Source organism: Lissotriton vulgaris, unplaced genomic scaffold, assembly GCF_964263255.1.
Source record: "Lissotriton vulgaris unplaced genomic scaffold, aLisVul1.2 SCAFFOLD_220, whole genome shotgun sequence".
NCBI classification, from domain to species: domain Eukaryota; kingdom Metazoa; phylum Chordata; class Amphibia; order Caudata; family Salamandridae; genus Lissotriton; species Lissotriton vulgaris.
Genome location: NW_028248788.1, coordinates 921,618 through 935,283, shown reverse-complemented (window position 1 = coordinate 935,283; position 13,666 = coordinate 921,618). Strand labels below are relative to the sequence as shown.

The following is a 13,666-nucleotide window of genomic DNA, read 5'->3' as shown; positions in this document are numbered from 1 at the left end:
CTTTTGGAGATCAGGGACAGGTTGCACGGGTCGCTGGGTCTGTATTCTCTATTGGAGTTCAGGAGCAGGTTGCACGGGTCGTGGGGTCAGCAGTCTCGGGGTCTGCATTCTCTTTTGGAGATCAGGGACAGGTTGCACGGGTCGCTGGGTCTGTATTCTCTATTGGAGTTCATGGGTAGGTTGCACGGGTCGCTGGGTCTGTATTCTCTATTGGAGTTCATGGGTAGGTTGCACGGGTCGCTGGGTCTGTATTCTCTTTTGGAGTTCAGGGACAGGTTGCATGGGTCACAGGGTTTGCATTCTGTCTTGGTGTTCAGGGACAGGTCGCATGGTTTGCATTCTGTCTTGGAGTTCAGGGACAGGTCGCAGGGTTTGCATTCTGTCTTGGAGTTCAGGGACAGGTCGCAGGGTTTGCATTCTGTCTTGGAGTTCAGGGACAGGTCGCAGGGTTTGCATTCTGTCTTGGAGTTTAGGGACAGGTCGCAGGGTTTGCATTCTGTCTTGGAGTTTAGGGACAGGTCGCAGGGTTTGCAATCTGTCTTGGAGTTTAGGGACAGGTCGCAGGGTTTGCAATCTGTCTTGGAGTTTAGGGACAGGTCGCAGGGTTTGCATACTGTCTTGGAGTTCAGGGATAGGTTGCATGGGTCGCAGGTCTCCATTCCGTCTTAGACTTCAGGGACAGGTTCCATGGGTCACAGGGTCTGCATTCTGTATTGGAGTTCAATGACCGGTTGCGCGGGTCGCGGGGTCTGCATTCTCTTTTGGAGATCAGGGACAGGTTGCACGGGTCGCTGGGTCTGTATTCTCTTTTGGAGTTCAGGAGCAGGTTGCACGGGTCGTGGGGTCTGCAGTCTGCTTTGGAGTTCATGGGCAGGGTGCACGGGTCGCTGGGTCTGTATTCTCTTTTGGAGATCAGGGACAGGTTGCACGGGTCGTGCGGTCTGCAGCCTGTTTTGGAGTTCAGGGGCAGGTTGCACGGGTCGTGCAGTCTGCAGCCTGTTTTGGAGTTCAGGGGCAGGTTGCACGGGTCGTGCAGTCTGCAGCCTGTTTTGGAGGTCAGGGGCAGGTTGCACGGGTCGTGCAGTCTGCAGCCTGTTTTGGAGTTCAGGGGCAGGTTGCACGGGTCGTGCAGTCTGCAGCCTGTTTTGGAGTTCAGGGGCAGGTTGCACAGGTCGTGCAGTCTGCAGCCTGTTTTGGAGTTCAGGGGCAGGTTGCACGGGTCGCGGGGTCTGCATTATGTCTTCGAGTTTAGGGACAGGTGGCAGGGTTTGCATTCTGTCTTGGAGTTTAGGGACAGGTGGCAGGGTTTGCATTCTGTCTTGGAGTTTAGGGACAGGTGGCAGGGTTTGCATTCTGTCTTGGAGTTTAGGGACAGGTGGCAGGGTTTGCATTCTGTCTTGGAGTTTAGGGACAGGTGGCAGGGTTTGCATTCTGTCTTGGAGTTTAGGGACAGGTGGCAGGGTTTGCATTCTGTCTTGGAGTTTAGGGACAGGTGGCAGGGTTTGCATTCTGTCTTGGAGTTTAGGGACAGGTGGCAGGGTTTGCATTGTGTCTTGGAGTTTAGGGACAGGTGGCAGGGTTTGCATTGTGTCTTGGAGTTTAGGGACAGGTAGCAGGGTTTGCATTCTGTCTTGGAGTTCAGGGACAAGTCGCAGGGTTTGCATTCTGTCTTGGAGTTTAGGGACAGGTCGCATGGTTTGCATTCTGTCCTGGAGTTCAGGGACAAGTTGCAGGGTTTCCATTCTGTCTTGGAGTTCAGGGACAAGTCGCAGGGTTTGCATTCTGTCTTGGAGTTCAGGGTCAGGTTGCATGGGTCGCGGGGTCTGCATTCTGTCTTGGAGTTTAGGGACAGGTCGCAGGGTTTGCATTCTGTCTTAAAGTTCAGGGTCAGGTTGCGGGGTCTGCATTCTGTTTTGGAGTTCAGAGACAGGTTGCACGGGTTGCTGGGTCTGTATTCTCTTTTGGAGATCAGGGACAGGTTGCACGGGTTGCTGGGTCTGTATTCTCTTTTGGAGTTAAGGGGCAGGTTGCACGGGTCGGGGGGGCTGCAGCCTGTCTTGGAGTTCAGGGACAGGTCGCAGGGTTTGCATTCTGTCTTGGAGTTCAGGGACAAGTCGCAGGGTTTGAATTCTGTCTTGGAGTTCAGGGACAAGTCGCAGGGTTTGAATTCTGTCTTGGAGTTCAGGGACAAGTCGCAGGGTTTGCATTCTTGAGTTCGGGCACAGGTTCCATGAGTCGCAGGGTCTGCATTCTCTTTTGGAGATCAGGGACAGGTTGCACGGGTCGCTGGGTATGTATTCTCTTTTGGAGTTCAGGGACAGGTTGCATGGGTCACAGGGTTTGCATTCTGTCTTGGTGTTCAGGGACAGGTTGCATGGGTCGCAGGGTCTGCATTCTGTCTTGGAGTTTAGGGTCAGGTTACAGGGGTCGCGTGGTCTGCATTCTGTCTTGGAGTTCAGGGACAGGTTGCATGGGTTGCAGGGTCTGCATTCTGTCTTGGAGTTCAGGGACAGGTTGCAGGGGTCTGCATTCTGTCTTGGAGTTCAGGGACAGGTTGCAGGGGTCTGCATTCTGTCTTGGAGTTTAGGGTCAGGTTGCAGGGGTCTGCATTCTGTCTTGGAGTTCAGGGACAGGTTGCATGGGTCGCAGGGTCTGCATTCTGTCTTTGAGTTCAGGGTCAGGTTGCAGGGGGTCTGCATTCTGTTTTGGAGTTTAGGGTCAGGTTACAGGGGTCGCGTGGTCTGCATTCTGTCTTTGAGTTCAGTGACAGGTTGCAGGGTTTGCATTCTGTCTTGGAGTTCAGTGACAGGTTGCATGGGTCGCTGGGTCTGTATTCTCTTTTGGAGTTCAGGGGCAGGTTGCACGGGTCACTGGGTCTGTATTCTCTTTTGAAGTTCAGGGACAGGTCGCAGGGTCTGCAGTCTGTCTTGGAGTTCAGGGTCAGGTTGCATGGGTCGCGGGGTCTGCAGTATGTCTTGGAGTTCAGGGACAGGTCGCAAGGTTTGCATTGTCTTGGAGTTCAGGGACAGGTTGCAGGGTTTGCATTCTGTCTTGGAGTTCAGGGACAGGTTGCACGGGTCGCAGGGTCTGCATTCTCTTTTGGAGACCAGGGTCAGGTTGCAGGGGTCTGCATTGGGTCTTGGAGTTCAGGGACAGGTTGCAGGGGTCGCAGGGTCTGCATTCTCTCTTGGAGTTCAGGGACAGGTTGCATGGGTCGCAGGGTCTGCATTCTCTCTTGGAGTTCAGGGTCAGGTTGCTGGGGGTCTGCATTCTGTCTTGGAGTTTAGGGTCAGGTTACAGGGGTCGCGAGGTCTGCATTCTGTCTTGGAGTTCAGGGACAGGTTGCAGGGGTCTGCATTCTGTCTTGGAGCTCAGGGACAGGTTGCAGGGGTCTGCATTCTGTATTGGAGTTTAGGGTCAGGTTGCAGGGGTCTGCATTCTGTCTTGGAGTTCAGGGACAGGTTGCATGGGTCGCAGGGTCTGCATTCTCTCTTGGAGTTCAGGGTCAGGTTGCTGGGGGTCTGCATTCTGTTTTGGAGATCAGGGACAGGTTGCACGGGTCGCTGGGTATCTATTCTCTTTTGGAGTTCAGGGACAGGTTGCATGGGTCACAGGGTTTGCATTCTGTCTTGGTGTTAAGGGACAGGTTGCATGGGTCGCAGGGTCTGCATTCTGTCTTGGAGTTTAGGGTCAGGTTACAGGGGTCGCGTGGTCTGCATTCTGTCTTGGAGTTCAGGGACAGGTTGCATGGGTTGCAGGGTCTGCATTCTGTCTTGAAGTTCAGGGACAGGTTGCAGGGGTCTGCATTCTGTCTTGGAGTTCAGGGACAGGTTGCAGGGGTCTGCATTCTGTCTTGGAGTTCAGGGACAGGTTGCATGGGTCGCAGGGTCTGCATCCTGTCTTTGAGTTCAGGGTCAGGTTGCTGGGGGTCTGCATTCTGTCTTGGAGTTTAGGGTCAGGTTACAGGGGTCACGAGGTCTGCATTCTGTCTTGGAGTTCAGGGACAGGTTGCAGGGGTCTGCATTCTGTCTTGGAGCTCAGGGACAGGTTGCAGGGGTCTGCATTCTGTATTGGAGTTTAGGGTCAGGTTGCAGGGGTCTGCATTCTGTCTTGGAGTTCAGGGACAGGTTGCATGGGTCGCAGGGTCTGCATTCTCTCTTGGAGTTCAGGGTCAGGTTGCAGGGGGTCTGCATTCTGTCTTGGAGTTCAGGGTCAGGTTGCAGGGGGTCTGCATTCTGTCTTGGAGTTCAGGGTCAGGTTGCAGGGGGTCTGCATTCTGTCTTGGAGTTTAGGGTCAGGTTGCAGGGGTCTGCATTCTGTCTTGGAGTTCAGGGACAGGTTGCATGGGTCGCAGGGTCTGCATTCTCTCTTGGAGTTCAGGGTCAGGTTGCAGGGGGTCTGCATTCTGTCTTGGAGTTCAGGGTCAGGTTGCAGGGGGTCTGCATTCTGTCTTGGAGTTCAGGGTCAGGTTGCAGGGGGTCTGCATTCTGTTTTGGAGTTTAGGGTCAGGTTACAGGGGTCGCATGGTCTGCATTCTGTCTTGGAGTTCAGGGACAGGTTGCATGGGTCGCAGGGTCTGCATTCTGTCTTGGAGTTCAGGGACAGGTTGCAGGCGTCTGCATTCTGTTTTGGAGTTTAGGGTCAGGTTACAGGGGTCGCGTGGTCTGCATTCTGTCTTGGAGTTCAGGGTCAGGTTGCAGGGGGTCTGCATTCTGTTTTGGAGTTTAGGGTCAGGTTACAGGGGTCGCATGGTCTGCATTCTGTCTTGGAGTTCAGGGACAGGTTGCATGGGTCGCAGGGTCTGCATTCTGTCTTGGAGTTCAGGGTCAGGTTGCAGGGGGTCTGCATTCTGTTTTGGAGTTTAGGGTCAGGTTACAGGGGTCGCATGGTCTGCATTCTGTCTTGGAGTTCAGGGACAGGTTGCATGGGTCGCAGGGTCTGCATTCTGTCTTGGAGTTCAGGGACAGGTTGCAGGCGTCTGCATTCTGTTTTGGAGTTTAGGGTCAGGTTACAGGGGTCGCGTGGTCTGCATTCTGTCTTGGAGTTCAGGGTCAGGTTGCAGGGGGTCTGCATTCTGTTTTGGAGTTTAGGGTCAGGTTACAGGGGTCGCATGGTCTGCATTCTGTCTTGGAGTTCAGGGACAGGTTGCATGGGTCGCAGGGTCTGCATTCTGTCTTGGAGTTCAGGGACAGGTTGCAGGCGTCTGCATTCTGTTTTGGAGTTTAGGGTCAGGTTACAGGGGTCGCGTGGTCTGCATTCTGTCTTGGAGTTCAGGGACAGGTTGCATGGGTCGCAGGGTCTGCATTCTGTCTTCGAGTTCAGGGACAGGTTGCAGGGGGTCTGCATTCTGTTTTGGAGTTTAGGGTCAGGTTACAGGGGTCGCATGGTCTGCATTCTGTCTTGGAGTTCAGGGACAGGTTGCATGGGTCGCAGGGTCTGCATTCTGTCTTCGAGTTCAGGGACAGGTTGCAGGCGTCTGCATTCTGTTTTGGAGTTTAGGGTCAGGTTACAGGGGTCGCGTGGTCTGCATTCTGTCTTTGAGTTCAGTGACAGGTTGCAGGGTTTGCATTCTGTCTTGGAGTTCAGTGACAGGTTGCATGGGTCGCTGGGTCTGTATTCTCTTTTGGAGTTCAGGGGCAGGTTGCACGGGTCACTGGGTCTGTATTCTCTTTTGGAGTTCAGGGGCAGGTTGCACGGGTCACTGGGTCTGTATTCTCTTTTGAAGTTCAGGGTCAGGTTGCATGGGTCGCGGGGTCTGCAGTATGTCTTGGAGTTCAGGGACAGGTCGCAAGGTTTGCATTGTCTTGGAGTTCAGGGACAGGTTGCAGGGTTTGCATTCTGTCTTGGAGTTCAGGGACAGGTTGCACGGGTCGCAGGGTCTGCATTCTCTTTTGGAGACCAGGGTCAGGTTGCAGGGGTCTGCATTGGGTCTTGGAGTTCAGGGACAGGTTGCAGGGGTCGCAGGGTCTGCATTCTCTCTTGGAGTTCAGGGACAGGTTGCATGGGTCGCAGGGTCTGCATTCTCTCTTGGAGTTCAGGGTCAGGTTGCTGGGGGTCTGCATTCTGTCTTGGAGTTTAGGGTCAGGTTACAGGGGTCGCGAGGTCTGCATTCTGTCTTGGAGTTCAGGGTCAGGTTGCTGGGGGTCTGCATTCTGTCTTGGAGCTCAGGGACAGGTTGCAGGGGTCTGCATTCTGTATTGGAGTTTAGGGTCAGGTTGCAGGGGTCTGCATTCTGTCTTGGAGTTCAGGGACAGGTTGCATGGGTCGCAGGGTCTGCATTCTCTCTTGGAGTTCAGGGTCAGGTTGCTGGGGGTCTGCATTCTGTTTTGGAGATCAGGGACAGGTTGCACGGGTCGCTGGGTATCTATTCTCTTTTGGAGTTCAGGGACAGGTTGCATGGGTCACAGGGTTTGCATTCTGTCTTGGTGTTAAGGGACAGGTTGCATGGGTCGCAGGGTCTGCATTCTGTCTTGGAGTTTAGGGTCAGGTTACAGGGGTCGCGTGGTCTGCATTCTGTCTTGGAGTTCAGGGACAGGTTGCATGGGTTGCAGGGTCTGCATTCTGTCTTGAAGTTCAGGGACAGGTTGCAGGGGTCTGCATTCTGTCTTGGAGTTCAGGGACAGGTTGCAGGGGTCTGCATTCTGTCTTGGAGTTCAGGGACAGGTTGCATGGGTCGCAGGGTCTGCATCCTGTCTTTGAGTTCAGGGTCAGGTTGCTGGGGGTCTGCATTCTGTCTTGGAGTTTAGGGTCAGGTTACAGGGGTCACGAGGTCTGCATTCTGTCTTGGAGTTCAGGGACAGGTTGCAGGGGTCTGCATTCTGTCTTGGAGCTCAGGGACAGGTTGCAGGGGTCTGCATTCTGTCTTGGAGTTTAGGGTCAGGTTACAGGGGTCACGAGGTCTGCATTCTGTCTTGGAGTTCAGGGACAGGTTGCAGGGGTCTGCATTCTGTCTTGGAGCTCAGGGACAGGTTGCAGGGGTCTGCATTCTGTATTGGAGTTTAGGGTCAGGTTGCAGGGGTCTGCATTCTGTCTTGGAGTTCAGGGACAGGTTGCATGGGTCGCAGGGTCTGCATTCTCTCTTGGAGTTCAGGGTCAGGTTGCAGGGGGTCTGCATTCTGTCTTGGAGTTCAGGGTCAGGTTGCAGGGGGTCTGCATTCTGTCTTGGAGTTCAGGGTCAGGTTGCAGGGGGTCTGCATTCTGTCTTGGAGTTCAGGGTCAGGTTGCAGGGGGTCTGCATTCTGTTTTGGAGTTCAGGGACAGGTTGCATGGGTCGCAGGGTCTGCATTCTGTCTTGGAGTTCAGGGACAGGTTGCAGGCGTCTGCATTCTGTTTTGGAGTTTAGGGTCAGGTTACAGGGGTCGCGTGGTCTGCATTCTGTCTTGGAGTTCAGGGTCAGGTTGCAGGGGGTCTGCATTCTGTTTTGGAGTTTAGGGTCAGGTTACAGGGGTCGCATGGTCTGCATTCTGTCTTGGAGTTCAGGGACAGGTTGCATGGGTCGCAGGGTCTGCATTCTGTCTTGGAGTTCAGGGTCAGGTTGCAGGGGGTCTGCATTCTGTTTTGGAGTTCAGGGACAGGTTGCATGGGTCGCAGGGTCTGCATTCTGTCTTGGAGTTCAGGGACAGGTTGCAGGCGTCTGCATTCTGTTTTGGAGTTTAGGGTCAGGTTACAGGGGTCGCGTGGTCTGCATTCTGTCTTGGAGTTCAGGGTCAGGTTGCAGGGGGTCTGCATTCTGTTTTGGAGTTTAGGGTCAGGTTACAGGGGTCGCATGGTCTGCATTCTGTCTTGGAGTTCAGGGACAGGTTGCATGGGTCGCAGGGTCTGCATTCTGTCTTCGAGTTCAGGGACAGGTTGCAGGCGTCTGCATTCTGTTTTGGAGTTTAGGGTCAGGTTACAGGGGTCGCGTGGTCTGCATTCTGTCTTGGAGTTCAGGGACAGGTTGCATGGGTCGCAGGGTCTGCATTCTGTCTTGGAGTTCAGGGTCAGGTTGCAGGGGGTCTGCATTCTGTCTTGGAGTTCAGGGTCAGGTTGCAGGGGGTCTGCATTCTGTTTTGGAGTTTAGGGTCAGGTTACAGGGGTCGCATGGTCTGCATTCTGTCTTGGAGTTCAGGGACAGGTTGCATGGGTCGCAGGGTCTGCATTCTGTCTTGGAGTTCAGGGACAGGTTGCAGGCGTCTGCATTCTGTTTTGGAGTTTAGGGTCAGGTTACAGGGGTCGCGTGGTCTGCATTCTGTCTTGGAGTTCAGGGTCAGGTTGCAGGGGGTCTGCATTCTGTTTTGGAGTTTAGGGTCAGGTTACAGGGGTCGCATGGTCTGCATTCTGTCTTGGAGTTCAGGGACAGGTTGCATGGGTCGCAGGGTCTGCATTCTGTCTTGGAGTTCAGGGTCAGGTTGCAGGGGGTCTGCATTCTGTTTTGGAGTTTAGGGTCAGGTTACAGGGGTCGCATGGTCTGCATTCTGTCTTGGAGTTCAGGGACAGGTTGCATGGGTCGCAGGGTCTGCATTCTGTCTTGGAGTTCAGGGACAGGTTGCAGGCGTCTGCATTCTGTTTTGGAGTTTAGGGTCAGGTTACAGGGGTCGCGTGGTCTGCATTCTGTCTTGGAGTTCAGGGTCAGGTTGCAGGGGGTCTGCATTCTGTTTTGGAGTTTAGGGTCAGGTTACAGGGGTCGCATGGTCTGCATTCTGTCTTGGAGTTCAGGGACAGGTTGCATGGGTCGCAGGGTCTGCATTCTGTCTTGGAGTTCAGGGACAGGTTGCAGGCGTCTGCATTCTGTTTTGGAGTTTAGGGTCAGGTTACAGGGGTCGCGTGGTCTGCATTCTGTCTTGGAGTTCAGGGTCAGGTTGCAGGGGGTCTGCATTCTGTTTTGGAGTTTAGGGTCAGGTTACAGGGGTCGCATGGTCTGCATTCTGTCTTGGAGTTCAGGGACAGGTTGCATGGGTCGCAGGGTCTGCATTCTGTCTTCGAGTTCAGGGACAGGTTGCAGGCGTCTGCATTCTGTTTTGGAGTTTAGGGTCAGGTTACAGGGGTCGCGTGGTCTGCATTCTGTCTTGGAGTTCAGGGACAGGTTGCATGGGTCGCAGGGTCTGCATTCTGTCTTGGAGTTCAGGGACAGGTTGCATGGGTCGCAGGGTCTGCATTCTGTCTTGGAGTTCAGGGACAGGTCGCATGGGTTGGGGGGTCTGCATTCTTTTCTGGAGTTCACTCCATGCACGTCTCGATTCTTGCTGGGGCTCCATGTATGTTCCAGATGAAGCCCTCCAGCTCTTTCATGTAAGAGCTCCGGGGTATGTGGAGCGAGGATCACACGGTGATAACCTCGGGGGGGGGGGGGCGCCCCCTGCCCAGCTGCTGAGATCCAGCAGACAATACCACAGCAGCGGCTGCTTCGGGGACTGTGGCTACGCTCTGAGCACAGACTCTGCCGCGGGAGGGACCGCGACTCCGGGTGTTTGGGCCAGGGGAGGCGGGGGCACGGCTCTCCCCGCGGAGGGAGGGGGAGAGAGGGCAGGCTCCGTGGTTATGGGACGCGGGGTCTGCCAGCGTGAACAACACTGCCTCAGGCACCCCCGGCTCGGCGGCCCTGCCTCTGGCGCCCCTTACCTCTCGGTGCCTAGAGGCCGCCCAGGCGCTGTGCTCAGTCCCGCTCCGGAAGTGCAGGTCTCCACCGCTGCAGCGGGCGGCGCGCTGGCCTCCCACCCTCCTCCTTACCCCGTACCTAGAATACGCTCTGGCATCTGTCCCCTCTCTATGGTGCGGTGTCGGGCTGACCTCGGAAAATGAAGAACTGCGCATGTGCGTCGTTCCACGCGTTCTCTGTCAATGTACCGCCCCGCATATGTAGGACGCCGGGTGCGCATGCGTATTCGTGGGTTGTCACGCGCGGCGCCATCTTAGGGACATACCCTTGTGTTCTTTGCTTTGTTTACCTCAGTCTGCGCATGCGTTTCTCTTCCGACCCAGTGACGTACGCATGCGCTTCTTGGTCTTGTCACGAGCGGCGCCATCTTAGGAACATATCCGTCTGGTCATGATGTGTTTACCTCCGTCTACGCATGCGCCGGCGCAATGACGTGCGCATGCGCGGTTCGAGGTCGTTTCATAAGTTAGGTGCTGCACTGACAGAGTCCCCCGACCTTGGACCATGGCCGCCCTGAGCTCCGCGTCCCGAGCCCTGCGGCAGCGGCTGAGCCGCCCCCGGGGGCCGGTGAGTACCCTGGGGCTGACTGGGGGAGGGGCAGCGGGAGCTGCCGGGGTGCAGCATGCACGTGGGAGGCGCCCTTCTCTCCATGTATTGTATTGTAATTGCATTTGTGTAGCGCTTACTACCCCTGACGAGGCATCGAAGCGCTTTTCGGCGAGTAGCACGCTTCTCCGGGACCCATAGAGGATTAGCGTTGAATTAGTATAGTGAAACATGCAAGTACATTGTAAATGGTGGCTAGGTTAGTCAGCTATTTGGATTCGGAAGGCTAGCAGAAGGATAGAGGAGGAATAAAAGGTTTGTATTTATACAGCACTTCTTACCCCTGATGGGGTGGTGAAGCGCTTTTTTTTAGTGAGTAGCACGCTACTCCTGAAACCCATAAAGGATTAGTGGTGTTTATTAGTCAGTTATTTAGAGTTTGAAGGATAGCGGAGGAATAGAAGGGAAGGGAAGGAAAGGTTTGAATTCATATAGCGCCTGTTACCCCTGATGGTATGTTGAAGCGCTTTTCTGGCGAGTAGCAGGCTACTTCGGAACACATAGAGGATTAGTGTTGAAAATGAGTACAGTGAAATATGAAGTAGTTTGAGTGGTGGATAGGTTAGTCAGTTATTTGGATTGAGAAGGGTTGAGGAGGGGTGAAAAAGGTTTGCATTTATATAGCGTTTGTAACCCTGAGGTATTGAAACGATTTGATACATAATAATTAAAATGGGGGCAATATTGATCTCTTTTTCACAGCTGACTGTAAAAAAAAACAGGGTGTTGGGGAGGACTCTGATTCTGGTGGAATCAGAATTTTTAAAAGTCAATTTTTCATAAAACTTTTTTTTAAACAACTCTTTTGAACACACTACCGTATAGTGCCATGCGAGTGCCTCTGCCCTTCTTCTAAGACACAACCTCTGTGAAACAAACCGATTAGAATAACTGTTTGCTGTTTAAAACTAAGTGGGGCACAAATGTAGTTTAGTATTCTGGTTATTGCTTGAAGGAAGAATAAGAAACCTGGTTACCTTTGTCTGTACCACTGATATAAATGCTGAATAAAACTAGAAACGCGAACACTTTCACGGCGAAAGTGAAACTAATCGTGTGAAACTGATCGCAATCACGCTACCTGGCTGAGAGGAGGCTGATAGGCAGTGGGTGGACAGTGTGGTTGTGTGTGTGGTTGTGTGTGTGACAGTAATACTAAAAGCATCTCAAATAAAGGAACACCAACATCGAGTTTGGAGATAGCACATTGTAAGTCAAACGGGCGCAGCAAAGCATTGACACAACAACAAAACAAGATCACTTAGCGAAGACTGAGTGCTGATAATGAATACACACAGCCCATCATCTTAAGAGTTTGATTGCAACCAATGTGCACTCAAACCTGCCCCCTCCTAGTGAGTTGCACCCCTTATTTCATGAGTTATAACTGCTGCACCCACCATAGCGCTATGAGATCTAAAGCGCAACATAGGTCTAATCAACTAACCAGTCTCCAACATGCTGTGCTTTTAAAGAGAATGTGCCAAAAGTTTCCAGCTTCCTCATCATGTCCTCATGAAAGCGCCAACAAAAGGACTCCCTGAATGGTGCAATGGACATGAAGCAACCACTGCGATCAGAAATAAACACTGTGAACTTTGTCCAGTTTCACTGTAACATTTCCTTAATGTTCCTTAAGTCACAAAACAGTAATACTAAAAGCATCTCAAAATAAAGGAACACAAACATCGAGTTTGTGGAAAGAGAAAGCATGTTGAGGCAGCGATGGAAGAGAAATTTAAGGTGGGCGTGATATTGCCTGACAGAGATGCACCCACTGGGAGAATCCCGAACGCTTGTAGGCGCTGAAGGCTGGCGGTTTGCGCCGCAAGCTTGTCGCCAGCCAGCAGCACTTTGAAAACTCACCTACTAAAGTCTCTCCGTTCAGCGCATGCACGCTGACTCAGCAAGACCTAAAAAGCTTCCACGTAAAGCACTGGTGACACCACGACAGTGTTGCTGTTCCTGAGTTTCAAAAAGAGAAGGGAAATCTACAGAGCAAATTACTCTCTTTAAAGGATTTCCCTTCCCCTACAAAGCTCACCTGGCATGACCTCATGCCGTAACTTCTCCACTAGTAAGAAGTGAGCAGTGTGAGCTGCGCACATCAAGGTGCCTGCTGTCACTGCAGTCCATAAAAAAATGGACCGCCTGTGCCAAGGCGCAAAACAGAGCCCGATAGAGACCCTTTTCGAGGCACTCTTTAAAAACTGTTGGTGCTCAGCTCCGGTGAGACCCGGCCCACTTAAAGCCCTGGATTTAACCCAGATTTCTTTACTGGGGGTGAGTGTTTGCACTGTTCAGCATTCCGTTAATCATCTTGTTATGTTTACTAACTACTGGTGTAAGTCATGCATTGAAAATGAGATATGAGGTGCTTGAAGTTACTGGGTAATACTCATAGTTTACAGTATTATTAATGGTATTTGTTTTATTTCATTGCCTTGTAATATTCTAAGCTATTTCTTATGTGGAAAAAAGTGGAATCAGCACACATCAAATTAAAGTATTGTTTAGAGTTCAAATGATATCAATTGTCTATGATGACTTGAAGGAATTACCAGGTCCAGATTTCTCTTTGTAATCAAAAATATTTTCTTTATTGATGAATAAGTGCAGTCATTAAAATCCAATATTCACACATGTCATTGAGCCTTTTAGACAATGCGTTTAGAGAGACTTCTTCAGAGCTTGAGGGAAACCTATATAGACATAATTTAAAAATCAATGCAAATGTACATATAAATATATAACAAACATTATTTGATGCTTCAAATCACATTGCAATGTTGTTGAGCTGGCCAAACAAGATAATGTTCAATTATTCAAATGAGTGTTCTGAACATCTAATAAGTATAATTATAAGACTGTTTAACATGTATTCAAAAGGTTTGGCATGAAGAATAAAGAACCAACGTTGCATTTATTGTACTTGTATCTATGTATGTGCACATTCTGAATACTTATTGGACAACACCATTTGTACCATGCTGATTGCATGAACACTGATTCATTGGCGACATTGTTGCTTCATCACATGATGTATTTATAACATACATACATCAAACTTGTATACGTGTAAATTGCCCATTTTGCAATCTATGGGAAAGTTCAGCTGCTGATTTGTGTGGGCAAATCACCTTTAATAGATTTAACACATGTTATGTTTCAAACATACCTTTAGATAGTATAATGTATTATTTCCAAAATCCAATAATAATGAAAAAACTTGTAAAAACATATAAGATCATGTATCAAAGTAACAATCTGTAACCGAGATAAGACGCAGTCAGAGAAAAGTGTGTATAGGAACCATCCTTTAACTCAGGCTTATGATCGCTTGGGGCATACAATATCAATATAATGCTTGTTGTATTGGTAATTCAACACAAAAAAGCTACCCTAGTAAAGGGCATGCAAAATACA

At 51.4% G+C, this 13,666-nt stretch overlaps 2 protein-coding genes across 3 annotated transcripts in view; one reads left to right on the top strand and one right to left on the bottom strand.

Moving 5' to 3' along the window:
- CCDC127 (coiled-coil domain containing 127) overlaps positions 1-9,817 on the bottom strand; it is a 65,181-nt gene extending 55,364 nt beyond the window's left edge. Inside the window, exon 1 of one of the 2 annotated variants that reach the window (XM_086950183.1) lies at positions 9,713-9,817. In XM_086950183.1, the coding sequence (XP_086806309.1) occupies positions 9,713-9,731 (19 nt within the window). In that variant the 5' untranslated portion in view covers positions 9,732-9,817. Of the gene's footprint in view, positions 1-9,597 lie in introns of both variants that reach the window. The other variant, XM_086950184.1, reaches the window with a different exon arrangement.
- Positions 9,818-10,040: 223 nt separating this feature from the next.
- The window catches only part of SDHA (succinate dehydrogenase complex flavoprotein subunit A), a 201,451-nt gene continuing 197,825 nt past the window's right edge, over positions 10,041-13,666 (top strand). Inside the window, exon 1 of the mRNA XM_086950178.1 lies at positions 10,041-10,201. Within this exon, the coding sequence (XP_086806304.1) occupies positions 10,139-10,201 (63 nt within the window). The 5' untranslated portion in view covers positions 10,041-10,138. The remainder of the gene's footprint in view (positions 10,202-13,666) is intronic.